General features: G+C 42.3%; 1 protein-coding gene across 1 annotated transcript in view; it reads left to right on the top strand.

Annotated features, from left to right (window-relative positions):
• The window catches only part of MYO3A (myosin IIIA), a 222,201-nt gene extending 198,154 nt beyond the window's left edge, over window positions 1–24,047 (top strand). Inside the window, exons 5-6 of the mRNA XM_029588670.1 lie at window positions 3,609–3,685; window positions 23,898–24,047. Coding sequence (XP_029444530.1) covers window positions 3,609–3,685; window positions 23,898–24,047 — 227 coding nt within the window. The remainder of the gene's footprint in view (window positions 1–3,608; window positions 3,686–23,897) is intronic.
• Window positions 24,048–26,797: the final 2,750 nt, after the last annotated feature.

Here is a 26,797-nt window from a genome sequence, read left to right as displayed (position 1 = left end):
CTATGTCGAACAGGTTGAAAATCTGCTTCAGGCATACCAATTGATGAAGTGCAACATGTCATTGAAGATACATTTTCTTCATTCCCACTTGGACTTTTTTCCAGAAGACCTTGGTGCTGTGAATGACGAACATGGTGAAAGGTTTCATCAAGACATTGTCAAAATGGAGAAACGGTATCAAGGCAAGTGGAACTCCTCCATGCTGGGTGACTATTGTTGGACTCTTCTCATTTGTGAAGCGTCGGAAGTGATTACAAACGAAAATCTGCAGCAAAATATTTTTAGTTTTGTTTTTTGGTGCCAACATTGCTATTATATCTTATGCCGCTACAGACACATAACAATGCTTAATGTATATCACACTTTTCTGGCAAACGGTACGTGATATAGACATAATAAATGCATATTTATGTTCAGCTTGTTAAAATCTACCTGTTTCACTGAAGGTTGTGGAGAAAATAAAATGTTCCCAGAAATTTGTTTACCAGTGTTATTTGTTAGATGCTCATTTCACTGAGGAAAATATGCAGCATTGCAGGAATATCTAATCTAAAATGACTGACTGGTGGGTCAAATAAAAATGAGTGGGTTATGTGTGAAAGATGTTAAAAGTTTAGGGCTGGCATTTAGCAAAAAAGGCAAGGTTTCACAACAGTGTTGCTTTTTAGTTTACATATGTTGATTTCTGGCTAAAAACAGATCTTGACTTAGATTCGTCAAGCTGCTATGTTCTTTCCCAGGAGGGGTCCCACTATCACGGTTGGGGTGGATGTTAAAAGAGGATCTGGAGCCTACAAGATGTGCTTAAAAAAATAAAAGGGGAAGTAGGAGCAGGGGGTGGGGGAACTCTCAGGCCTAATAATTTTTTTTTCAACTTGAAATAGGCCGTTATGGGGAGAGGGTGGCAAGTTCGGCCCCATAAGGCCTTTGTAACTCAGGTGGGAGGGAGGCGGGGGGCAGGTTAGGACCTGTAAGCCCTCAATGTGAGGTTTTTTGGGTTTTTTTATAAACAGGAACATAATGTAACCGGCTATATTCTTTTGAATATAGCCGGTTAAGTCTAAAGTTATACGGCTAACCATAGTCGAATGCCTTTATACATTAACAGCGATATTCAAAAGAATATCTGGTTATGTTTAAAGTTATTTGGCTATGGTTAGTTGGATAACTTTAATTGGGGATATTCAGTGGGATGCTTCTCCCACTAAATATGCTGGACAAGTGATCTGGCTAACTTTAGCTGAATGACTTATCCACTAAACAGCCAGCTGAATATTGGCCTTCATGGGCATAAGTACCAACTCCAACCCACCACTCTCTCCAGGAACTCCTGCCACTAGTGCGCATAAAAGTATGGATGAAATCAGGTTGTGCATTTAATTTTACATGCACTGAGCTCCTGGCAATTTTATAAAGACTATTTACAATAAAAATGTTTTATATATGTAAATGGCTTTGAAAATCAGGCTCATTTTTGGGCCAATACTGTAGATATATGGGATAAGGTATATCTTGGCTAATTTACTGGTTGTCTCTGATGATTTCCAATGGGTAGATGCGACCTATCTTTCTTTGCGATTTTCACTCCCAGAGGATATGTGTCACAGTATGCAAAAAACAGCCCAACTTGCTATAACTTTATATTAGCAATAGTACATCTATCTTTCATTTTATTATTATTTTAATTTAATTGTCCCCTTTTTTATCATCCTAAAAATGACAATTATAAAGCAGATGTCTTTTTTACTGATGATACCAAAATATGCCACAGGAAAGATACCCAAGAAGGTGTGAAAAACATGAGGAGTGATCTAGTAAAGCTTGAGGAATGGTCTAGAGTCTGGCAGCTAAAATTTAATGCTAAAAAGTGCAGGGTCATGTATTTAGGATGCAAAAACTCAAAGGAATGCTGCTGTATGGCGTGAATTTCTTCTATGCATGATACAAAACAAGAGTGGGATCTGGGGGTGATTGTATCTGATGATTTTAAGGTAGTCAAACAGATACATAGGGAGATGGCAAAAGTCAGAAAGATGCTTAGGTGCATTAGAAAGGTCACCAGAAAAAAGGAGGTGATATTGTCCCTGTATAAAACCCTGGTGAGACCTCATTTGGAATACTGTGTACAATTCTGGAGACCGCACCTTCAAAAGTATGTAAACAGGATGGAATCTATCCAGAGGGCAGCAACTAAAATGATCAATAGTCTTCTTCATAAATCCTACAGGGACAAACTTAAAGATATAAACATGTCTACCCTGGAGAAAAAGTGGGTTAGGAGAGATAGGATAAAGACATTTAAATACCTCCAAAGAATCACTGCATATGAGGCAAGCCTCTTTCAAAGGAAAGGAGGCTCTGAATCAAGGGTTATGGAATGAGGGTAAGTGGGGATAGAATCAGGAGTAATCTAAGAAAACTATTTCTTTACAAATGGGATGATGGCTGCATGGAACAGCCTCCTAGTGCTGGTGATGGAGATAAGAACCATATCTGAATTCAGGAATGCATGGGACAAGCACAGAGGATCTCTGAAGGAGTGGTAGGGATTTAGAGCTGAGCCCATTTGGTGTGGATGGGCAGACTAGATAGGCCATATCTTTTTCTGCCATCATTTTTCTCTGTTTCTATGTTTAAAGCGTCATGATTGTGGACTGCTGAAACATGTTGTTTCTAAAGGCATTGGTCCATCATTCTGTGCAGTGCTGCTTGAATGGGAGTGAGGGCAGGGCCCGATGTTCTTAAGGGTTTGGTATTTGTTTCTTTTCTTGTACATTTAAGCTTCCCTTAGTCTGAGTTGACATCATAGTCAGATCATGCTCTTTGTCCTTCAGCTCAGTTCTTCACCAGGAGATCAATACTATTAGAAAACGGAAAATAAGGGTATTGTGAGGTTTACACAATTCAGAGCTGGGACTGGTCTACAAAGGGATTTTGGGAGTTTAGATGATGTTTTTCAAGATATAGGTCCTTTGAGGAGCAATGTTTAACATGGAATGTTATTAATGATTTTATTTGCCAAAGTAATTGAATATTTTTCTTCTGGAAATTTTTCTGAGTCCCAAATTTAGATAAATCTAGTCCTAAAGTTTTACAGTGTTCAGGAGATCCTTTTTTTATTTGCCACTGAGGTAAAAGTTAACACAGTATTTCTCTTAGGCTTCAAGATGCTTGTTACATAAGTTCTAAAAAATTGCTCTATACGTTTTTTTATTGTAAAGCTTGTTGCTGACTTATGGTTCATTGTAAACCAAGGTGATGTTCTGAACGTGCCATGGTATATAAAAAAAAATAAAAAAATCTCTAAATAAATAAAAAAATAAAATAAGATGGTAGCATATCTCAGATACATATTTCTGCAGGATAAATCTGTTGTTTTCCAATATTTTTTCTCTTTCACCTTTTTATCCTGTGGCCTTTAAGCTGACTATTTTGTGTGTCTTTGTCCCTTCTTTCCTTTTCTCTCACTGCTTTAGATCTTCAGCACCAATTGTTATTTGGTATATCTCTTCTCTTGAATATGTAATCCATTTTGAAAGAAAGCACAGTGAGAAATACCCAAACACTTAAATATGTATGTTGATGCACTTTCTTTCTTACTTTTGCAGGCGTATCAGCTCAATTGTCCAACTCCCGTCTACGTCGGAACACATCTGTAGGAACACCTTTCTGGATGGCTCCTGAGGTCAGAGTATAACATAACCCCAGATTCTAAGTTGTAGGTAACCCCTGGGTTCAGTCAGTAGCTTACATAGGTTGTCAATAGGTTGTAGGTTCAAAGGGAAATCCCCAATGAGTCCAGACCATTTCCCTGTCAGGAGAGATGTCAATAAGTCCTATAATTGTTGTGTTTGAGGCACTGTGGACCCTTGGTCACAATGGAGATGACTCCGCCAACGGGGAGGAGCCCCGTGGGGAACCACTGCGATAGGCTGATACAGATAGCAGACACAGAATGGATAGAGTCTTTATTGTACTGCTGTAAATAGATGGTGAAGCAGGAAGGTAAGTCACTGATCCACGAAGTGACAATACGCTCCACAGGCTCAGAAGTATAGTCTCACTCGGATGTTCATGATAGGCAGGAGCCAGTAGTGAGGGTAATGCTGCGGCTGGTAGGTGGAGTTGGAGTGCCAGATCATAGAGGTACTCACAGAGTGAAGGCATCTTCCTGATGGTAGAATGGTGGGACTGAAGGTCCGTGGTGCAGGATATGAAGTAGATGGGCCCTCGAGGAGCGATTACCCAATGGTTCAATATCCTGAAAATGAATAGAGAGAAAAGACCCCCGAGGAGTGGTTGTCTTGGTTAGTGAGGACCCCGAAGGGAAGTTGGAAGCAAGAGACCCCTGAGGAGTGGGTGTCTAGAGCTTCTGCTGGAGTGAGGCCCTTAGCATGAAAGTGGTGTCTAAGCATGCAGCTTAGAGCAGTCAGAGTAGCGAAGCGAAGTCTTTGCTAACTCAAATTGATAGTGGAAGCGGAGGCTGGATATACCTGGAGGTACTGACGTCATGCGGTGGGGCCACCCCCAAGGTTCCCGCCATGACGTGTATTTGAGCATCAGAGATGTGCGCGCTCGCACCCTAGGAGGCCACGGGAGTGAGCATGGTAGATGGGGACACCTATGCTGGTCTCGAAACACCGAGGCCCTCGGCATGTGGCACCGGAGACAGCCATCTTGCCCAAAGAGAGTGAAAGGGGAGAAAAAGAGTTAAGGCAGAGCAGTCGCAACCGTCTGTGACTGACGGACGCAACAGTAATTTAGAAGAACGGGTATTGCAGGCAAAGATGCTATTGGATTCAGTCCTTTAGCCTCTATTAGGAGAGCCTATGTCAGAGATGGACAGCATTAGGTTCCCAAATTCACCCTAAGCTTCTCTGTTGAGAAAGACCCTACTGCGTTTTGGCCATTGTCCAGAAGAGAAGCCCTTCAGTTTTTACCTTCCACCTTTATTTCATGTGCAGGTTTAGTATTTAATATTAGAGGATCCTTACCTTCTAATAAGCCTGTGGAGTATGGGAGTAGCCTAGGGATTAGAACAGCAGTTAGAGAATCAGGAAAAGGAGGATTCAAATCCTACTTCTTCCATTAATGCTTCTAACTACCAAGGGCAAGTCACTTCATGCTCTATTGCCTCAGATACAACTTAAATTATAAACCCTCTGGGTCAGAGAAAATTCAGCTATGCATAATTTTCGACTTGCCTTGAGTTCAGATTTGGAAAGTCAAATAATTAATTAAATCAAAATCTGAGGGCTAGATGTGGTAAAATGTAGATTTATTTATGATGCTAGTGGTATTGCATTACAAATACAATATATGCATGATATGATTTAGCCAACTGTTTAATAATTTTTTTCTTTAAGTGCAAATGAGAATATTAGAAGTAAATGACTGTTAGTTCTGATTTTGGAGAAATAGCTCCAGGCATTTAGTACAAAGTAGACTTATGTTCCTAGATTAATATAAGAGAGAGAAAAAGGGAATATTGTTTACATCCATGAATCAGTCCATAAAACTGCAGTTTTAGGGTCTGATTTACTAAGACTGTGCTCCCATTCTGAGGTCAGTATTTAAAGCTGACCATTTAAGTAACTTAGCTAGATATAACTTATCTGGCTAAGTTAGAAGGTATACTCATCAGGGATCCTCAGCAAGTTCTACTCCCACTTTCCTGATCACCTTGTGCCCCAGCCCTACCTAACTCAGCCTGTTTAATCCCTCAGTGCCTCTTCATTGAGTCACCTCAGCTCTCTGACCTGGCCAACCTTAATTTATTATTCTGCCTTGGCCTGCCTTACCTAGTGGCCTTTTTTTGGCCTCTTACCTTGCTCTGTGGCCTCTCTTGGCCTCTTGCCTTGCTTTGAGCCCTTCCAGGCCTTCTGGCCTTGCTCCTTAGCCTGCCAGGCCTACCTGCCATGCTCAGAGCCCTCTTGGGCTTTCCTACCATATCATATGGCCTCCGGGCCTCCTAGGGTCTCCTAGCCAGCCTTGTGCCCTATTGGACTTTCCTGTTTATTGTTGCCTGTTCTGTCTAGTTTAGTCATCGTCCAGTCTTTGTCTAAATCCTGTTCTTGGCCAGTCCTGCCCCTATCAAGTCCTTGTTCTATCTTGCACTGCCCAGTCCAGTCCCTTGTCGGTTTCCTAGGCCTTGCCCTTTTCCTTTTGCCTCAGGCCTTGCCTTGTCCAGCCTGCTTTACCTCTTCCAGTCCAGCTGATCCACTCCTGGAGGAGCAGTCCTGTCCAGCTTCTCTGCTCTCCTAGTGCCAGAGAGATTCTGGTCATTTACATCAGCACTCAAGAGATGTTAATTCAGTGCTTCAGCACCCCAAAGAACCTGATTCGGTGCTTTAGCACCACAGATAACCTGATTCAGCGCTTCATTGCCTCAGACAGTGAACCTGATTTAGCACTTCAGCAACCCAGAGAACCTGATCCAGTGCTTCAGTGTCCCAGAGAACCTGATTCAGAGCTTCGGCACCCCAGAGTTCCTGATTCTGTGCTTCAGCATTAGCAAAGCATTGTGCCAACACCTCAGCCCCAGAGTTTCTGAGTCAGCACTTCAGCACCCAAAAGACTCTGACTGCACCTCAAGCTCGGACAGACCCCAACCTAGTAGTTCAGCTCCGGTGAGATGTTACTCCAGTACCTAGTGACCATAGCACCCATGGCAAATGGGATCCAGGAGGAGGGGGTCTTAAAGGGGGGTATTGCCATGCTTTTGCCTGCTATGCAACCTCCTCGTGCCAAGGTTTTACCTGCTGTACAACCTTCCCTCTCCAAAAGGTCCTCAGCGAACCTTGCTCACTACCTTCCCAGTTACTTCCTCACTGATTACAAAGTGCCCAAATCTCAGCTCTAGTTATCCCAGCCTGTCCTGTGCCTCAGGGCCTCTTCATTGAATCACCCTGACTCTCTGAACTGGCCTCTCTTCCCTTGTTTCTCTGCCTTGCCTTGCGGCTTAACTTTGTTTCTTGTCTTGCTCTGTGGCCTCTCTTGGCCACTTGCCTTGCTCTGGATCCTTCCAGGTCCTCTGGCCTTGTTCTACAGCCTCTGAGGCCTCCCTGCCAAGCTGTGTGCCCTCCTGGGCCTTCCTATTTTCCCATGTGGCCTTTGGGTCTTCAAGGTTCATTTAGCCTACCTTGTGCCCTGTTGGGCATTCTTGTTTCCTGTTGCCTGTTCTCATCCAGCCCTGTCCTTGTCCAGTCCCTGCCTAGACTAGCCACAGCCTGTGTTCTGTTTTCTGTGTCCAAGCCCCAGCCCTTCCTCATCCAGCCTGCCTTGCCTCATCTAGTCTGCCCTGCCTCATCCAGCCTACCTTGTCTCACCACCCTGTTTTTAGCTTTGACCGTGCCACAATATTTTACAGAAAACAAGTCCTACTGGCTCCCAAAACCCAAGGGCTCAACCTGCAGGGGAGGGGATTGGTTAGGCAGAAGATCAGCTCCAGTCCTGACCTGCAGCCCTATACCATCTCTGGGGGTGCTCCCTGACTTCAGCCTGCCAGTCCATGATACATAATTAAACACAAAATAGAATACAAACTTGTATCAATCCTTTATAAATTAATCACAGGACAACAAAACCATTGGCTAACTGAACACATTGAACTACATGCTCCACAAAGGAATCTTTGCTCAATGATTTGTTACTCTTTAGTTTGTCAAGCTGATCTACTACATTTTCCATTGTCACAGATATTTGTTTTAGTTGCTCAGAATCTCCATCATTAAAAAATGTTTCATGTATGGTTATTTCCCCAACATCCTCCTCTGGAAAGACCGAGGCAAATAATTACTTCCTTGTCCTTCCTCAGCATCCTTTTACCCCTGTGGCCATCTAGCAGCCCAAATGATGCCCTCACAGGCCTTTTGCTTTGAATGTACTTGAAAACGTTTTTATTAGTAGTTTTTACCTTACTGCCTATCTAACTACTACTGTTTTATATCTAATTGCCAGTGTTTATCCTCTTGCCTATTTTCATTATTTGTGTCTGATTTCCATTTTTTGAATGATGCTCTATTAGCTATTATTGCTTCCTTTACCTCACCATTAAACCTTGCTGGTAGTCATTTGTCTTCCTTTAGCCTTTTTAATGCATGGAATACATTTTATCTGCAGTTCCAATATGGCATTTTTAAAAATGTCCATACTTTATGCAAACTTTTAACCCTTGCAAAAACTCCTTTTAGTTTTTTTTTAACTAATTACCTCATTCTATCATAGGGCCTCATTTTCCAAGCACTTTACCGCGTGCGATAAATTCGCAAATCGCGTTAACGCGAATGCAAATTAGTCATTTGGTATTCAGGGGGCGGAGTCGGGGCGGAGCATATGTAAAGCGGGAACCTGTGTATCGTGTGCGGCTGCTATCGCGGCTAATAACTACAACTCCAACCTCGCGTTATGGACTGCGTTACAGGCCTGAAAAGGATTACCGCCATCCACGATAGTCCCAGACAGCCTGTTTCAGGCTCCTGGAGAGAGAGAGAGAGAGAGAGAGAGAGAGAGAGAGAGAGAGAGAGAGAGAGAGAGAGAGAGAGAGAGAAACTTACTATAGTGCCTATGCCCTACATAGGTATTTTAACCCCTATAGGAGGGCCACCTACTAACTCGGGGTGGGGATTAGATATGAGCGTCGGGGGTTGGGGGCCACTTTCGCATTCCACATGAGACCTACGGACTGAACAGTGGTCTCTAGTGCAGATTTGCTGGCCATCGGAGAGAGGACGCTCACTCCAAGCGGATATTTGGCCAACATTCTCTCCACCTAGCATGTTGTTGCCCAGGTAGAGTGTCCATCAAGCTAGGTAGAGAGAACGTTGCCCAAACCACTTCTTGGAGTGAGCGTCCTCACTCCGACAGCCAGCAAATCTGCACTAGAGACCACTGTTCTGTCCGTAGGTCTCATGTGGAATGCGAAAGTGGCCCCCAACCCCCGACGCTCATATCTAATCCCCACCCCGAGTTAGTAGGTGGCCCTCCTATAGGGGTTAAAATACCTATGTAGGGCATAGGCACTATAGTAAGTCTCTCTCTCTCTCTCTCTCTCTCTCTCTCTCTCTCTCTCTCTCTCTCTCTCTCTCTCTCTCTCTCTCTCTCTCTCTCTCTCTCTCTGAGCCTGAAACAGGCTGTCTCGAACTATCGTGCACCGCAATGAAAGAATCATCGTGCAGTGGGAAAACATCGTGTGCGGCGCTAATGTTTTGGCGAAAACATCGCCGCACACGATGTTTCCCCACTGCACGAAAGAAGCCTCATTTGCATTGGTAACGCCCCCTAATGCGTTACCAATGCGATATTGGAAAATAAGGCCCATAGTCTCCCTTTTTAAAGATTCAATGTATTTTACTTTAATAATTTTACTTAATGTCATCCTTCCAGTGATTATGTCAAATTTGATTACATTATGATCCTAATTGTTTATTGGCCCAACCACAGAAACACCTTTGCACCAGGTCAATCATTCTACTGAATACTAGATCTAAACTAGCTACCCCTCTTATCAGCTGCTCCATAAAGCCAGTCACTTATGGCATCTAGAAATGTAACCTCTTTAGCATGTCCTGATAAGACACTGATCCAGTCAGTACCAGGGTAATTGAAATTTCCCATTATTATAGTGCTGCAAAGTCTATTTGCTGTTTTAATTTCAGCTAGTACTTCACAGTCTGTTTCTTCATTTTGGCCAGGAGGCTGGAAGTATACACCCACTGCTGTACTCTTACCCATCCCTTATTGAATGTTTATCCATAAAGATTCCACACTGCAATTTGTTTCTGGCAGGATTTTTATCATGTTTGATCTCTTGTCATATAGTACACCCTTCACATCAATATAATTTGTATCCTGGTATCACAGTGTCCCATTGGTTATCCTTCTTCCACCATATATCTGAAATGCCTATAATGTCTATCTCCTCATGTAATGCCATATTCTAAGTTACCAATCTTACTGTTCAGACTTCTGGCATTTGCATAAAAACATTTTAAAGTAGGTTTCTATTTATACTTTCATTTCTCTTTGTATTCATAACCTCCTTGCCTGCTTGTTAACAAATGATACAGGCAGTTTAGAGTCATTCACATAGGGCCTGTACTAGATTTTTTGCAGCCCTGTATGAATGACTCAAACATCAAACAATAAAATCAAGAAATAAAATAAATATATAATCATAATACTAAAAACATACTAATAATATTATTTAAAAACGGATGAATAAAATATCAAATTATTAAAAACTCATCTACAAGTTTTTTTAAATGTCCCAAACGCCAATAAAATATTTCAAAAAACCAGACACAGCAAATAACACCTGAAATATAAAACTAAAAGGGATTTTAAAAATTCATGCTCTCCATACTTGGGAACTTTTGATTTCCAGATGCCATGAAATTGTCATGGATTATCAGGCAGAGAGTATCTGGGGTAGCTGTGCACCATATGCTCCCTCTCATACACACACAATCTTTCTCTCACTCCCCCACATACATACACACACATATGCTCTCTCACTCTCCCAAACATAAGCACACATGTTCTCTTCCTCTACCACACACATGCTCTCTCTCACTTTTCCACACACAAGCTCACATGCTCTTTCTCACTCTCACATACATAAACATACACGCTCTCTCTTACTTCCCTTGACTTAGCAGACAGCAACAGCAGCAGCAGAGTCTCCTTCTTCAGCCCCCATGGCCAAGGTAATGACTTCTGGCCATGGAGCATTGGATTACTTCCTACAGGCCGTGCTCCTCTTCCTCGTTAGCAGTGTGGCCCTGCCAAAATCGATGACGTGGTCAGCACTGCCTTAGTGAGTGGCAAAACAGCAGAGCCATGATGGCAACACTGCTGATTCTAGTGGGGCCACGCTGCTTCTCCACTTACTAAGGCAGCACTGATCACGTTGATTTCGGTGGTGCTGCGTTGCTTTTTCTTGGCAGCATGGACCTCTTTCTTCTTGGTCTGGTGCGATCAGGTCCACTGGCGGCACCACGGACCTCCTCTTCTTCTGCCGCCAGTGGGATTGGGTCCATTGGTGGCAGCACCACTTTTCCCAACACTGCCCCACCAGGTATGCAGCCCGATGCAATTGCACGGTTTGTACACCTGGTGTTGCTGGGCCCGAATTTTCAACTGGGTGTGTCTTGTCTAAGTCAGTCAGGGCTATGTCAGCCTTAAACACAACCTCTCTACTCAGATATTCTAACTTCCCTGTTTAGCAAGTATCCTTGGAAGAGACATCACTCTGAAACATGTGCTTCTGAGTGATTGTCAGCTTTCCCCATGGTCTGGTTTAAAAGCTGCTCTATTACCATTTAAATGTTAGTGCAGTAGCCTGGTTCCACTCTAGTGAAGGTGGAATCTTATTTCATCCGAATAGGCTCCAACTTCCCCAGAATTTTCCCCAGTTCCTAACGAATCTAATCCTCTCTTCCCTACACCATTGTCTGAGCCAGGCATAAGGGCCAATGTAATAAGACCCGTGCTGAAATCTGCACTGATTTTTCTGCATAGATTTTTTTTTAGCACATGTAGCAAAAACAAGCGGCAGCGTGGGATGTAATTGCGACTGCATATGCTAATTAGATAAGCACACAAAATCCGCATACACCAAACGCACATGCCATAATATGTTCAGTAATCCGCGCTCATGGCCCTATGTAGTAAATTGCGAAGACATTCGCACAGAAACTCGCTCAGAGACCCATCGGCATGTGAAGACCCGCAATTGATTCTAAGGGTGCTTTCTTTAAAAAAAAAATAATGAGTGGTCCAGAAATTGATGTGAAGTTGGGTAGAGCAGTATCTCACCCCTTAATGATGGGACTCCGACTGCTGGCAAGATCGTGTAATGCAGATCAGCCATTCTGCCTCATCGAGAAGTTGCCTTCTCTCTACCAGTTCCATCTGCCTCTTGGCTGATCCACAAAAGCATCAAAACACCGGCCTCCACATTGGCACTTTCACTTAACTTCTGTCCTGACCTAGGTGCTAAAACCCCATTAAAAAACCCATACTAACCGATCTCCCTGGAGAAAAAACAAAAACCCTCACACCTTTAGGAATTTATCGTTCTGTGTTACATAACTATAAAAAAAAGTATCAATAATGCTAAAAAAGAATTTTTCAAGAAACAAATTCAAATATTTTGGTACAACCCAAGAACCTTGTTTTCCATAGTTAAAAATTTAACAAAGCTCTCATCCCAAAGAGATAATTTGTTATCAGAAAGTCAATGCAATGAAATTGCACTGTATTTCAAAAACAAAATAGACCAATTAATAGTTTATAGTTTACCAAACCCATGCCAAGAAATAAAAATGAAACATAAAGAAGGTACGAATTGGAGCACCTTCAATACAACTTCAGTCTTAGAGATAGAATCCTTAGTCAAAAAGTTAAACCCTGCTAGCCACCCTATTGATGCTGTCCCAGTAACCACTCTCAAGACAATTGCAAACGTAATTGCAAGGATTATTACCCCAATAGTTAATCTCTCTTTAAAAGAAGGTAAAGTCCCAGAGGTACTCAAAATGCAATAATTAAGCTGATTCTTAAAAAAATAATAATAATTTTGATGCTACTCGACTATGCAATTATCACCCAATCTCCAATCTATCGTTTATTGCCAAACTTATTGAAAAAGATATACAGAATCAACTTGCACATTTTCTTGAATCAAATAATATCCTCTTTCCCAACCAGTTCGGTTTCAGAAAAATTTTTAGCACTGAAACTTTATTAATTGCAATGACTGATACAATACAGAGGGGTTAAGATACCAGGCAAAGTTACATTTTAATATTCCTAGATTTATCTGCGGCATTTGATATGGTGGACCACAAGGTACTACTCGAATGCCTGAAGGAAATAGGAATTAAAGATGTAGTCCTAAACTGGCTTGATTCCTTCCTGGATAAACACTCATTCCAAGTGAAAATTAAAAATTCAATCTCAAAAAAATTCCTCTAGATACCGGAGTTCCACAAGGGTCCGCACTCTCAGCCACCCTTTTTAACATATATTTATTGCCAATATGTCATTTACTTGCAGGACTAGGTTTAAATTTTTATATTTAAGCTGATGATATATTGTTCCTCGTTCCCATTAATGACACCCTTGAGATAATTGTAGTATATTTATTATTTAAACTCCATATAGCAACTTCTCTTACATATGAAACTTGTAATGAATATGGATAAAACAGAAATACTGCTTCTAGAGAGGAAATGTGGAGATGAGGATATCCCCCCTCTTTTATTCGAGAATAATATTAAAATACAACCCACCCTGGTTGTAAAAGACCTGGGGATACTTTTAGACTCTGAACTTAACCTGAAAAAATACTTATCCATCAAATTAAGAGATGGCTATTATAAACTGCTTACGTTACGAAGACTGAAACCTTTACTAGACATAAATGATTTTAGGGCAGTCCTCCAGACTCTGATTTTTTCGAATATTGATTATTGTAATTCCCTATTTCTAAGGCTCCCACTCTCTACAATACGACCGCTTCAGGTATTACAGAAAGCTGCTGCCAGAGTATTAATGTTACGCGCCCCGCCCGCGGCCATCCCGTGTGTGGGCCTGCTCACCTTCATGGTTCCACAGCGGGTCCCGGGACGACCTCCCTCGTGGTAGTTGCCAGTCCTGCCAGGCCCCGGCGTCGCACGGCGGTGGTCGCCGGGCCTTCCACTGCACGCCAGCCCTCACGCTGAGGCTCGGCTTCCTCGGCCATGTTAGCCACGCCCACCACCCGGACTCATGTAGGGCCAAGGGCGGGTCCTAGCTCCGCGGCGCACCCTGATTGATCCCTCGACCAATGGCACCGGTAGCCCCTGTGACATATTGAGGGCAAAGGCTATCGGCACCATTTTGAATACCAGCAGTCGACAGCCTGAGTGCAGGAGATCGCGCTAGGACCCCTGCTGGACCACCAGGGACTTTTGGTAAGTCTTGGGGGGTCAGGAGGTGGGGCTTTTAGTTAATTAAATTTAAAGGGTTGGGATGAGGTTTTTTTTGGGAAACAAATACATACGTAACTAATGAACGGATCAGGGTCCCCCGAGAATGGATGCAACGGATTTGTCTCCCCACGAATACGAATACCGAATGGGACGAATCCGTCCCTGCTGCACATCCCTAGTATCCTGTTTCCAACAGTGGTCAGTCTAAGTCACAATAATCTTGCATTTACCCAAACATTAAATAAATCCCATGCTGCTAATGCTGGCAACAAGCAGTGGCTACTCCCCATTGATCAATAGCAGTTTATGGACTTCTCCTCCAGGAACTTATCCAAACCTTTTTTAAACCCAGCTACACTAACTGCCTTAACCACATCCTCTTGTAATGAATTCCAGAGCTTAATTGTGTGTTGAATGAAAAAGATTGTTCTCTGATTTGTTTTAAATCTGCTACTTGTTAACTTCATTGAGTGCCCTCTAGTCCTTGTATTATCTGAAAGAGAATATAACTGATTCACATTTACCCGTTCAAATTCTTTCATGATTTTGTAGACCTCTATCATATTACGCCTCAGTAGTCTCTTTTCCAAGCTGAACAGCCCTAACCTCTTTAGCCTTTCCTCATAGGGGAGTTGCTCCATGCCCTTTATCATTTTGGTTGCCCTTCTCTGTAGTTTCCCCAGTGTAACTATATCTTTTTTGAGATGCAGCAACCAGAGTTGCATACAATATTGAAGGTGCAGTCTCAACATAGAGCAATACAGAGGCATTATGACATCCTCCATTTTATTTGCCATTCCCTTCCTATTCATTCCTAATATTTTATTTGCTTTTTTGACCTCTACAGTTCACTGAGCTGACAATTTTAATATAATATCAACTATGGCGCTAAATCATTTTCCTGGGTACTAACTCCTAATATGGAACCTAACATCGTGTAACTACAGCAAGGGTTATTTTTCCCTATTTGTATCACCTTGCAGTTGTCCACATTATATTTCATTTGCCATATGGATGCCCAATCTTCCAGTCTTGCAAGCCCCTCCTGTAATTTATCACAATCTGCTTGTGATTTAACTACTCTGAATAATTTTGTGTCATCTTCAAATTTAATCACCTCAATTGTCGTACCCCTTTTCAGATCATTTATAAATATATTAGAAAGCTCTGGTCCAATTGCAGATCCCTCACCAACAGGTAGATAATCATCCATTTAGACACTGAGTGCAAAAGACTGGATAGCCCCCAACTCACTGATGGACTTCTATCTGTTTCTTAATTTTATTAATTTGCTAAAGTTTAAAAGCTAATTAATGAGTAGGTATGTTTTTCAATTTGAGTTTTTCAATTATTTATTTGGTGTCTTTTAAATCTAGGTGTAACCCCTATTTAGAAGCAATTACTCCTTCCAGGGCACATAACTAATTTATATCTTCAGGGGCTTTTCTGACTGGCAAATTCCATCCCATGATTAACTATTAATCCCTTGGGGGAATTCTGTTTATGGGCGTAAACTGTTGCTTGTGGCTCAGATTATATTATGAGGTTCCCAGTGTGTATATTTATTTTATTTATTTATTTATTTATTTATTTAAGGTTTTTCTTTACCGACATTCATCAGAGACATCATGCCGGTTTACATCGAACAAGGGGAACAGAGAAATCAGTTACATAAAACAGGGAGCAACAACTTGGAGATGCAAATGTAATATGCAAGTTTGAAAGGATAGAGGAATTAGTAAATTAACCTAGAACTAAAGCTGAAATATAAAGCAGATGAAGCAGATAGTGAAGGAACTATTTACAAGTCATTTATCAATGTATTAAGTAGTGTGGGGCAGTGGTGGGTGGCTAGGAAAGCGGGCATACGTGGAGAAAAGCTGGTATATAATATAGGTGCTTCTTATGAGGTGAGAGGCTGTAATGAACAGATAGGATCAGGCTCTGGTTAAATTGGATATTTTTTTATTTATTTTTATTTTATTTTATTTTTTATTTTATTTATTATTTTTATATACTGACATTCAATCTGAGATATCACATCGGTTTACATTCAGGTACTGTAGGTATTTATATATATCTTCTGCCTTAACTGTCTCTCACAACAGGATCCATCATTGGGGCTTGCCCACCTAGGATTCAGAGTAGGCTCACAGGTCTTTGATCCCCTGTAGAGAGCCTTTTCGTCCCAACAGGGTATCAGGCTTAAAAATCTATCTCCAACTTAGTAGGAGAGGGACACTCTTGCAGGGAGTGCACAATGAGATGTCACTTCTAACAGAAACTCCATTTGGGTGAAGCTGGGTGGCCTCACCAAAGTGTAAAACTGAAACATCCTTACTGTTTAAAGGCTTCCTCAAATGGATCCCAATGTGTCTTAAAATGGCTGGGCTAAATAGTGTTGAAGTATCCCATCCAGACCCTCTAGGTGGGAGGGATTCAGGGGTATGGATGGCTTCTTAGTAGAGTGTTCTAAAAAAGGGACAGCGACACCTTGTGCCCTAGGGCATCATGATTGGGCAATCATAGGACAGCTTGTGAAAATACTGAATCTCTTTAAGGATGCTACAGAGGAGCTGAGTACCAGAAGTGCCATCTTGGGAGATGTCATCCCCATAGTAAATATCCTGTTAGAAATGTTGGAGGGCTTTCAACAGGAAGAGGGATGAGAGCTGAAGTACTGCACCATCTAGAGTCCTTAGAAAAGCAGGTGACAGAGAGACTATGACCTCTAACCAGAAACCTCACATACATGCACACTACATTTTGTGATCCGCATGTGAAAGGGAAACTTGCCCTGCAGGCCAACAATGAACCTACTGACAGAGGAGGTCTGCCAAACAGAGCACCAGAAGAGGGATGTAGCAGAGTAGGGAACACCATTATTGGGCAGGTCAGACAGTAGTGCAAGTCAGAGCAGCACCCGGCCATCGACACCTAGCACTCTCAACTCTACTATAAAACATCAAAGGAAGGTTGCCCTGTAACAATCCTCACTTCTATCCTAGGTGATCATGAAAGCAGCTGGGAAGAAAGACACATGTCTGACACAAGCAAAAGAAACAGTTGTTCAAATTTCTATGATAGGCTATCTTGCAGGCACTATCGAGGACATGGACACAGTTGTCCTAGCATATTGGTCCCACAAGTCCAGCATCTGGCCAGACCTAGTGAGAGTTGCTAAGCGCTATCTCTCTTGTCCACTAAGTGTGCCTAGTAAAAAAGTGTTTTCGATGAGAGGGGACTTCATGAGCCCTCATTGTTCAAGGCTGTCACCACACATGATGGAAAAGCTAGTGTTCCATAAAATTAAACTGCCTTTGCTTGGGTTTCCAGATTTGCCATGCGAGTGACAAGATGGATGAAATCAATTTGAAGGTCTTGTAGCTGCTCCTGTCTGTCTGCTGTGCCTCAAATACCAGCAAAGGGGATTACATCCAGCATTCACTGTCAGTTAGACCACAATCCCACTAACACACTGCTGCTACCTCCAAGGCCTGAGATGCCATTCCGAGGGCCACAGCACACCGAATACTAGTCCTGTGTCCCCAGTACTTTTAGTTGAGCCACTTTCCCCAAACACACTGCTGCTACCATCCAGGCTCAAGATGCCTGTGGGACCAAGTGATGATTCCCACAGGCCTGGAGACAAATTAGTCTGACGCCAGCCTTTCTTAAAACAGTATCTCTTTATTACAGCTTCACATATGCACAACAGTGGACTGTCTTCTAGGGATGTGAATCGTTTTAGGACGATTAAAATTATCGTCCGATAATTTTAATATCGTCTTAAACCGTTATGGAACACAATACAATACAGATTCTAACGATTTATCGTTATAAATCGTTAGAATCGTGAGCCGGCACACTAAAACCCCCTAAAACCCACCCCCGACCCTTTAAATTAAATCCCCCACCCTCCCGAACCCCCCCCAAATAACTTAAATAACCTGCGGGTCCAGCGGCGGTCCGGAACGGCAGCGGTCCGGAACGGGCTCCTGCTCCTGCATCTTGTCGTCTTCGGCCGGCGCCATTTTCCAAAATGGCGCCGAAAAATGGCGGCGGCCATAGACGAAAAAGATTGGACGGCAGGAGGTCCTTCCGGACCCCCGCTGGACTTTTGGCAAGTCTCGTGGGGGTCAGGAGGCCCCCCACAAGCTGGCCAAAAGTTCCTGGAGGTCCAGCGGGGGTCAGGGAGCGATTTCCCGCCGCGAATCGTTTTCGTACGGAAAATGGCGCCGGCAGGAGATCGACTGCAGGAGGTCGTTCAGCGAGGGTTCCGGCGCCTCGCTGAACGACCTCCTGCAGTCGATCTCCTGCCGGCGCCATTTTCCGTACGAAAACGATTCGCGGCGGGAAATCGCTCCCTGACCCCCGCTGGACCTCCAGGAACTTTTGGCCAGCTTGTGGGGGGCCTCCTGACCCCCACGAGACTTGCCAAAAGTCCAGCGGGGGTCCGGAAGGACCTCCTGCCGTCCAATCTTTTTCGTCTATGGCCGCCGCCATTTTTCGGCGCCATTTTGGAAAATGGCGCCGGCCGAAGACGACAAGATGCAGGAGCAGGAGCCCGTTCCGGACCGCTGCCGTTCCGGACCGCCGCTGGACCCGCAGGTTATTTAAGTTATTTGGGGGTGGGGGATTTAATTTAAAGGGTCGGGGGTGGGTTTTAGGGGGTTTTAATGTGCCGGTTTTTCGATTTTTCGATTTTTCGATTTTTTTAACGATTTTCACGATTTTTCACGATATTTTACCCCCCCAAACGGCAACAATACGATTCCCTCCCCCTCCCAGCCGAAATCGATCGTTAAGACGATCGAGGACACGATTCACATCCCTACTGTCTTCCCTTCAGAATTGTGTATTCTCTTTACTTACAGTTATGCTTTATCTCAGCCCAGAGATTGGACAGTGTTTTGTTATAGGAGCTGCATTCCTTCTGGAGACCTAGTCCTGGTCTGGTTATCCCCACCTGGATCCCAGCTCTTATTTTCCAGTTTCTGGTTATGTCCTCAGAGCTCCATTTGTCCCACAGTATCACACCCACAGAGCATACTCTCCTCAGTGGATGTAAGGTGAACCAGGCATCTAACCTGGTCCTGCACAGGTAAATAGGGGAACACCAGGGGCACTATCTCATATACCCCTCCCCTCAGCTTGGACCCATCGGGCCAAGCATCCCTACTCTCTTCTGGATCCCATTCAGAAGAGTCCAATACATCCCATTCCCCTTTCTCTGGCTTCCCACCAGCTACACTTGGGAATGGGAACCTAGTGACATGCTCACCCTCATCTCTTAGGGTCATGACCACTACCTAGTGTGCCATTCTTGCAGTGCACACCTCCAGCCTTTTAACTAAGTCCTTTGCTGGTTCTGGCTTCAAATTCCACCACGATGGAGCTTTTAGGACTGGTTGGGGAACCACAAGTGATGGTTCCTCTATCACGAGCTATGTCCTCTTCCTGGCATCTGATTTCTCTGCTGTAGAACCCCTTCTTGGCTCCTCTTTGTCCTCAGTTACTACTGAAGTCTCCACAGTGCTTCCCTCTGGATTCTGTGGACTCTTCCTAAGGGTTCTCCATAGCGTCTCCCTCTGGGATGTCTGCGGCATCTCTCACTTGCCTTTCTATTTCCTCTCTCTCTGGGCTTCTTATGAGAGCTGTATCTGAAATCCCAGTAGTGTTTGAGCACCCTACAGGTTCTTCCTTGAGACCTCCTGTAGTGCCAACTTCCATCTTCTCAATACTGCCTTCTCCTGGGGAGTCTGTGTTGCCCTTTTCAGAGCTTTCTGTGACCCCTGTCTCAGGGTTCTTCATTACCTCCTTCTTGGGGCTTCTCATAGGAGCAGTCTCTGGACCCCTGGTAGTATTTGGGCACTCTAGAGGGTCTTCCTCAGGACCACCTGTAGCACCAATCTCAGACTGTTGCCATGACTTAGCTCACTGCCAGTCACTTATCCAGTTTCTCCATGAGCTGTTGGTATCCCTTGTCCAGCTAGTCTAGGCATCATTCTTTTGCCTGTCCTGGGCTCTTGGAAGTGGGTTCCCTTGCTTGATTACCCTGGCTGTTCTCTCCAGCTGCCAAACCTCGAGCCTCAGGTCCTCCCTCTGACCTGACTCTTGGGGAACTCCCACTACAAATAAATATATGCTGTTCTTTCCTTCCAGCCAACTGACTACTTTTTCAGAGCCACACCTTTCTCAGCACAATCTTGCTACACCAGAGTTCCTTCCTCTTTTCTTTTTTCAAGGCAAAAAAAGTAAAAGAAAAAGTCTGCATAACCTGCAATAACTAAATCAGTTTAATTCTCTATCTACCTCCAGCTGGGCTTCTCCTGTTAGCTGGTATAAACCTACCACTTCATGGCTGTCCCTGCAACCAGGCTCACTCACAGTTTCCTCTCTATCTGAAACGGTTAAACTTTGGTTCTTTTTCTTCAATGCAGGTTCTGAGCACACCATGCTCTGTGCAACCCTACACTCTGTACTTTATTTTAGAGCTAAGCCCCCTATGTTCTGTACTATGTTTAGAACTACATGTCCTCTTCACAATTTTTCTGTACACCAGACACTTTCTTGGAGGCTGTGTTTTTTTCTCTGTGTAAAACTTTAGAAAAAATCCCATGCATGTCATCATATGTGGAAACGAGCAGTGATTCCCACAGGCAAGGAGACAAACTAATCTGACTTCAGCCTTTCTTAAAACAGTATATCTTTATTACAACTTCATACATGCACAACAGTAGACTGTCTTCCTTTCAGAACAGTGTCCTTTCTTTACTTATAGTTCACTACTGCCTCCCTCAGTACTCATAGTTCAGCTTCATCTCAGGTCAATATTTGGACAGTGTTACATTACAGGAGCTGCTTTCCACCTGGAGACCTCGGCCTGGTCTAGTTATCCCCACCTGGATCCCTGCTCTTATTCCCCAGTCTCTGGTTACACTTTCTGAGCTCTGCCTGTTCCGCAGGATTCTGCCCACAGAGTATACTCTCCTCAGGTGAACCAAGCATATAGGCTGGTCCTGCACAGATAAATAGGGGAACACAAGGGTACTATCTCACAATGCCATTCTGAGAACCACAACAAACACAATGCAGAATCCTGCTGTGTCCCAACACTATCAGTTGGGCCACATGCCTGCAAACAAACTGTTGCTGCCTCCCAGACCTGAGATGCTAGTCTGAGGGCCAGAATACAATGAATACTGAGTCCTGCTTTATCCAAAGCACTATCAATTGGGCCACTCACATCCTGCTTCCTCCTGCCGTTTCTATAAATATACCACTAGAGCCAACATACACTGACATCGTCTTCCTGCCGTGCTCTTTTCACCATCACTGGGTCAACATGCACTGACACCTTCTGCCTGCCTTGCTCTTTTTACCACCACCAGGATTTCCCTCCTCCTGCTTCCTTCTGACATATCACCAACAACAGCACTGTAGTTTCATGCCTACTGCTTCCTCCTGATATGTCCCAACAGCAACACTGGGGCCTAACTCAGTCTTCTTCCTCCTAACACATCCCCAACAACAACACTGGGCCCTGATACTACAGGGTCTGACAGTACATCTAGCAGCAGCCTTCTACTGTCATATCCATATCACCACCAGAGGGGTCTGACACATCCTAATTCTGCCAGCCATGTTCCAAGCACCACCACTGGGGTATAACTCTACTGAGTTCCTCAGGCAGCTGAACCCAAGCACCACTGCAAGATCATGGCTCTACTGATATTCTCTTCCTGCCTCTCCACAAACAATGTCATAGGGTCCTGACTGCACTGAGTTCCTCTGCCTACCTTTTCCCAATCAATCACCACTGCAGGATTGTGAATCCACTAAGTTCCTCTGTCTGCTTAGCTCCAAGTACCACTGCAGGTCATGACTCCACTAAGTTCCTCTGCCTGCTTAGCCTAAAGCACTACTGCAGGTCATGACTCTGCTGAGTTTCTCTGCCTCCTTTTTACCAACCACCACTGTAGGGTCATGACTCCACTGAGTTCCTAGGCCTGCTTAGCCACAATCTATCACCATTGTAGGGTCATGACTCCACTGAATTCCTCTATCTATTTAAATATAAGCCCTTAACAGTTATTGAGGAAAAACAGGCAGGGGAAGTCAGTGTATTCATGTCTGAGTGGTAGTGTTTGATTCCTTTCTTTGGCAAACACCACCACTGGGTTATGACTCCATTGACTTCCCCTGCCTCAACAACTGTTTGGTGAGGGAACCAAGTCACCTGGCTGCATTATCTTTTTCTACCCCTGACTCTAGGGCCAGATATACGAAATGCTTTTTCCCTTTATGTTTATGGAAAAAAATTTAGTACTCCTGGCTCTTTATCTCCTATTACCTCAGATACCTACTTAGATTGCAAGTTCTTTTGGCAGGGATTCATTGTACCTGTATTGTCATGGTTGAGAGCCCCTGTGCTGTGGTGTGGTTGATGCAATCTAATAGGCAAACCTTCTAGGTCCACACTGACAGATGATGGACACACCCTTGGCTGTGACTGAGTTGGAACTTCACTTATACCAGCCTTGTTCTCCACAGGTTGAGCCCTTGGGTTCCAGGGGCCAACAGAACTTAAGTGAGAGTTCCAGAGAGCGGTATGCACATACTTTTGCTGGAAAAAAATACCTGCACAAATGGGCACAGTTCTCTGCATGTGCTTTTTCCACCAATCCTGAACAGACAGAGACCACTTTAGGCTGAATGTATTATATGAGGCACCTCATTATTGGTTCCTGCCAGTGAGAATGCACAGCAGGAGGAAGGCTTAGCCATGGTAAACACATTTTCAATCATGATCCTTATCATGAGGCAGCCTGAAGAGGGGACCTGCCCACGTTTTCAGATACAGTGGATTTTTATTGAGATGCACTTTTCTCCGTGCTTATCACATTCCTTCATCGTGCTGAGCTAAGTCTGCTTCTGTTTTCTCTGCACACTAATTGACCATTTGATGTTGAGTGACCTTTCTACTCACATTATGTTTGAAAATTCTTCACCAGTCTAGTATATGAGCCAGTTCATCTGTAACTAACAAATCAATTGGTGTTTAAGCCCATATATCTTGGTTTCTCTCCCTATTAGATGAGAAGCCTATCATAGATCATCGGGTGTTCTTTATATCAGGGGTTCCCCCCTGAGGAAGCTGCTTTTGGCGAAACAAGGGTCTTCTCAAGGCACTTGACACCATACCCAGGAGGAACACCGTACTTCTTTGTGTTCTGATTTATTGCACGCACTTTTTGGATATTACACTGGCTACTCATTTTATGTACTTTCTAACATTGTCATTGTAATTGTTAAGGAAAAGCATATTTCTTGCTTAAATGGTTTTTGTGTTCATTATTGTTGTAACATACTTAGGTCTGCTTGAAAATAATTGTGCCATGATGGGCAACGTTGACAACAAATGTATTAGCATCATTCACACCATAGAAGTGCACAGTCTGCAATTGATCCATGTTTAACTTAATAAGGGTCACATGATTGTCTGTGCTACATTTGTCAACATTAAGTTGTTCATTTATTTTAATTTTTTTGTGAATGATCAATAAAGATTTCTGTTTCAAGTAATACCATTTCAACAATACTAGTGCTCTTTTGTCCATTCTTTTGGAATGTTTTTCTGCAGTGCTTATATACTTCAATGTAACTAACGAGCAATTAACTCAAATACAACATTATTTGTAGATGTTAGGGTACTTTATCGGAAATTGATAGAAAGGCAAATAGGTTAGGCTGCAATCAACAATAATTTAGATGCAATTTATGCACAATATCTAAAATCAGCATATGCTGTGACTGCCATTGAATGTGAAGGTTTAATAACATTGCTGTCTGAGAAGTTACCTGCTCAGCAGTTGGCTTTGATATTTATCAAACAGAGTTTTAAAATATTGCTAACAGGTAATTGCATGTGAGCAGCAGCTGGATACAGCATATGATGCCAGGTGTGATGCATGGTCGCTGGGAATTACTGCGATAGAGCTGGGAGATGGAGATCCTCCGCTAGCTGACCTACATCCTATGAGAGCTCTTTTCAAAATACCCAGGTAACAGTTCCAGTTTCTTCCAGTCACTGTAACAGTTCTTAAAATGCACAGGACAAGTATGGTATAATATTATGCAGTTTCTGAGTATTATGTGGCTGTGTAAATACTAAAAACTAATTCTAGAAAGATTTTAGCTATCCCCCTCCCCAATAATACTAAAGACAAGAGTTTTCTCTTTTATGGCTAATAGCTATTCTGCAATCCGTAAGTAATTACTAGGTTTGTAGGGTAAGCCTCTGAGGTATTTTCACATTATACAGCTAGATGAGCAGTTATTTAGAGAGCTTATATGAACTGTGCATTATTCTCATTATAGGTGCTTAAAGGATTATGTAGAATTAAAGGCAAAGTTCATTTCAGCCATGAAAAGAAAATGCTGCTATTATTTACATAAAGTAGCACTTGAGAAAATGCAACTATCGTGCGTGATCAATGCAGCTTGATTACAGACTTGTAACAGCCTCATTTTCAGGCAATTTCCTTTTGCATTCATGATCATGTAACATAAGAGATCCATTCTGTTCCAAAGCAGTGAGAATAATGTGAAGCGTTATAACTGGGCCTTTATTATCTAGTGAATGACAAAAGGCTAATGCCTTTGTTCACAAATTCTGATGCCTCATTTTAGTGAGACAGTTAACATGTCATCATGATCCCTCCAGTAAATTACAAAGATTTAATACAAAAAAAAAAAAAGAAAGCGTGCTCAAAGACAGTAATATAGGACATTCAGTAAGCATTTTTGAAAGAGTGATTTACCTGCCTTTATACATGAGTCAAGATTGATAGCTCATTAGGAACACTAAACTTTTAAAAGCCATGTATGGAAAATGACAGCTAGGCTAGGCTAAATTTCACTGTTAGAATTTCTTTCTATTATTCCTTTTTATATGCAGTGTAAAGGAGAAGGTTTACTGTAGCGCTGTGTGCTGTACCAAATGTTCTTTTAACTTACTGAAATCAATACTTTTCCATTGTTGCCTAAATACTCAATACACTCACTTGGTTTTCATTGTTCTTTGCAAGTCTGCATGTTCTAATAGATCTTAACGTGAAATTTTGCGCAGAAATCCACCTCCATCGCTTCGCCAGCCAGAGCTTTGGTCAGCAGAATTTAAGGACTTTATTAATAAGTGAGTAACACAATTGATTAAGCCAATTAGATCAGTAACAAAATATACTAATTTTAGAATAAAATAAAGGGAATCATTTCTGTTTTAAGCAACCCAGGAGTGGGCCTCAAGGTGGTGTACTGGATTGGATGCTTGTTGAGAGATAGGCGACAGAGAGTAGCAATACATGGAATTCATTCTGAAGACAGAAAAGTGATCCGTAGAATGTCTCAGGGATGGGTCCTGGGGCTGATCCTATGAGATAGCATTATGAGCATGTATTGCAGTAGGATTAGGAAGAAATATTTGCTTTTTTTGTGCATGATGTGAAGATCTGTCACATAGTTGTCTTACCTGAGAAAATAGACAGAATGAGAAGTAAATAAAGAAAGCTTAAAGAATAATCAACTGCTTAATAGCTATGCTTCAATACAAAAAAAATATGCAGAGTTATGCATTTTGGGTACAGAAATCGCAGGGAGCAGTATGCAATAAGAAATGAAATACTAATGTCTGCAAAGCAGGAAAGAAACCTCAGGGTGGTTATACCTGATGATTTGAAGATAGGGAAACAGAGCAACAAGACAGTGGCTAGCGATGAAGGGATGCTAGTGTGCCCCAGGAAGAGGGTAATTACTAATTACTAGAAAAGATGAGGTGATTATGCTGTTGTACAAATCATTGGGGATACCACACCTGGAGTTTTGGACTGGTAGGAGATCTCGGATTTTTTCAAGACCACGAGGAACCCTTATTGTGTTTGAATATTAGGATCCTCTTGAACTCTTTATAGTGTTTTTTTTTAAATACTGATTTTTTTATATATTTACATTTTGAGGCTTTATATAATTCTAAAAAATTACATAAAAATTGTCTCCTTTTAATGCATGTTTTTAAGGGTGTGTCATTAAATCATTTTGATAATAATAATAATACAACCAGATTTGTTGTTATTTTCTGTTTGCTTCCCCTGGTACAGCTTCTTCTTTTTGTATTGTGGTTGGTTGGCCTCTTTTTGTTCTTTCTTTTTAATTCTTCTCATACAATACTGAGTCTACCTAAATACTATAATCCTTAGGAAAAAATGTTAGAAATGGACACTGATATGAAATCAAGAATTTTATGTTAATATATTTTCTGCAATTACAGGTGCTTAACTAAAGATTTTGAGAAACGTCCAACAGTGTGTAATCTCTTGGATCATACCTTCATTAAACAAATTGAAAACAAAGAGAAAACATTACAGAAGCAACTCATGGAATTAATTGATGTCCATCTGCAAATGGGAATCATGGAAAAGAAAAGGTATCTCATCTTTGGATTGCTTTGAATACTATAAGATACAATGTTATCTCCCACTTTTTCAGTAACCAGTAGTTGCTATATGGTAAATCCTTTTAATTAATTAATTAATTAATTAATTAATTAATTTGTTTATTTTTGAAGTATTTATATCCCACGCCTTCCAATGTTCGGGATGGGTTACAATGAACATACATAATATTGGATAAAACAGAATTAAAATAAATTAAAATAAGAAGTAAAAAATTAAAAGCATAGATGCAGAAATAAAAGACTAATCTTAAACATTAATTTAGAAAGTAAGACTTGAAAAACGTTATAATATGACCAAATTAAATAA

The sequence above is a fragment of the Rhinatrema bivittatum genome, chromosome 2 (genome assembly GCF_901001135.1).
Source record: "Rhinatrema bivittatum chromosome 2, aRhiBiv1.1, whole genome shotgun sequence".
In the NCBI taxonomy this organism is placed as follows: Eukaryota; Metazoa; Chordata; class Amphibia; order Gymnophiona; family Rhinatrematidae; genus Rhinatrema; species Rhinatrema bivittatum.
This window is presented reverse-complemented; position numbering and strand designations above follow the sequence as displayed.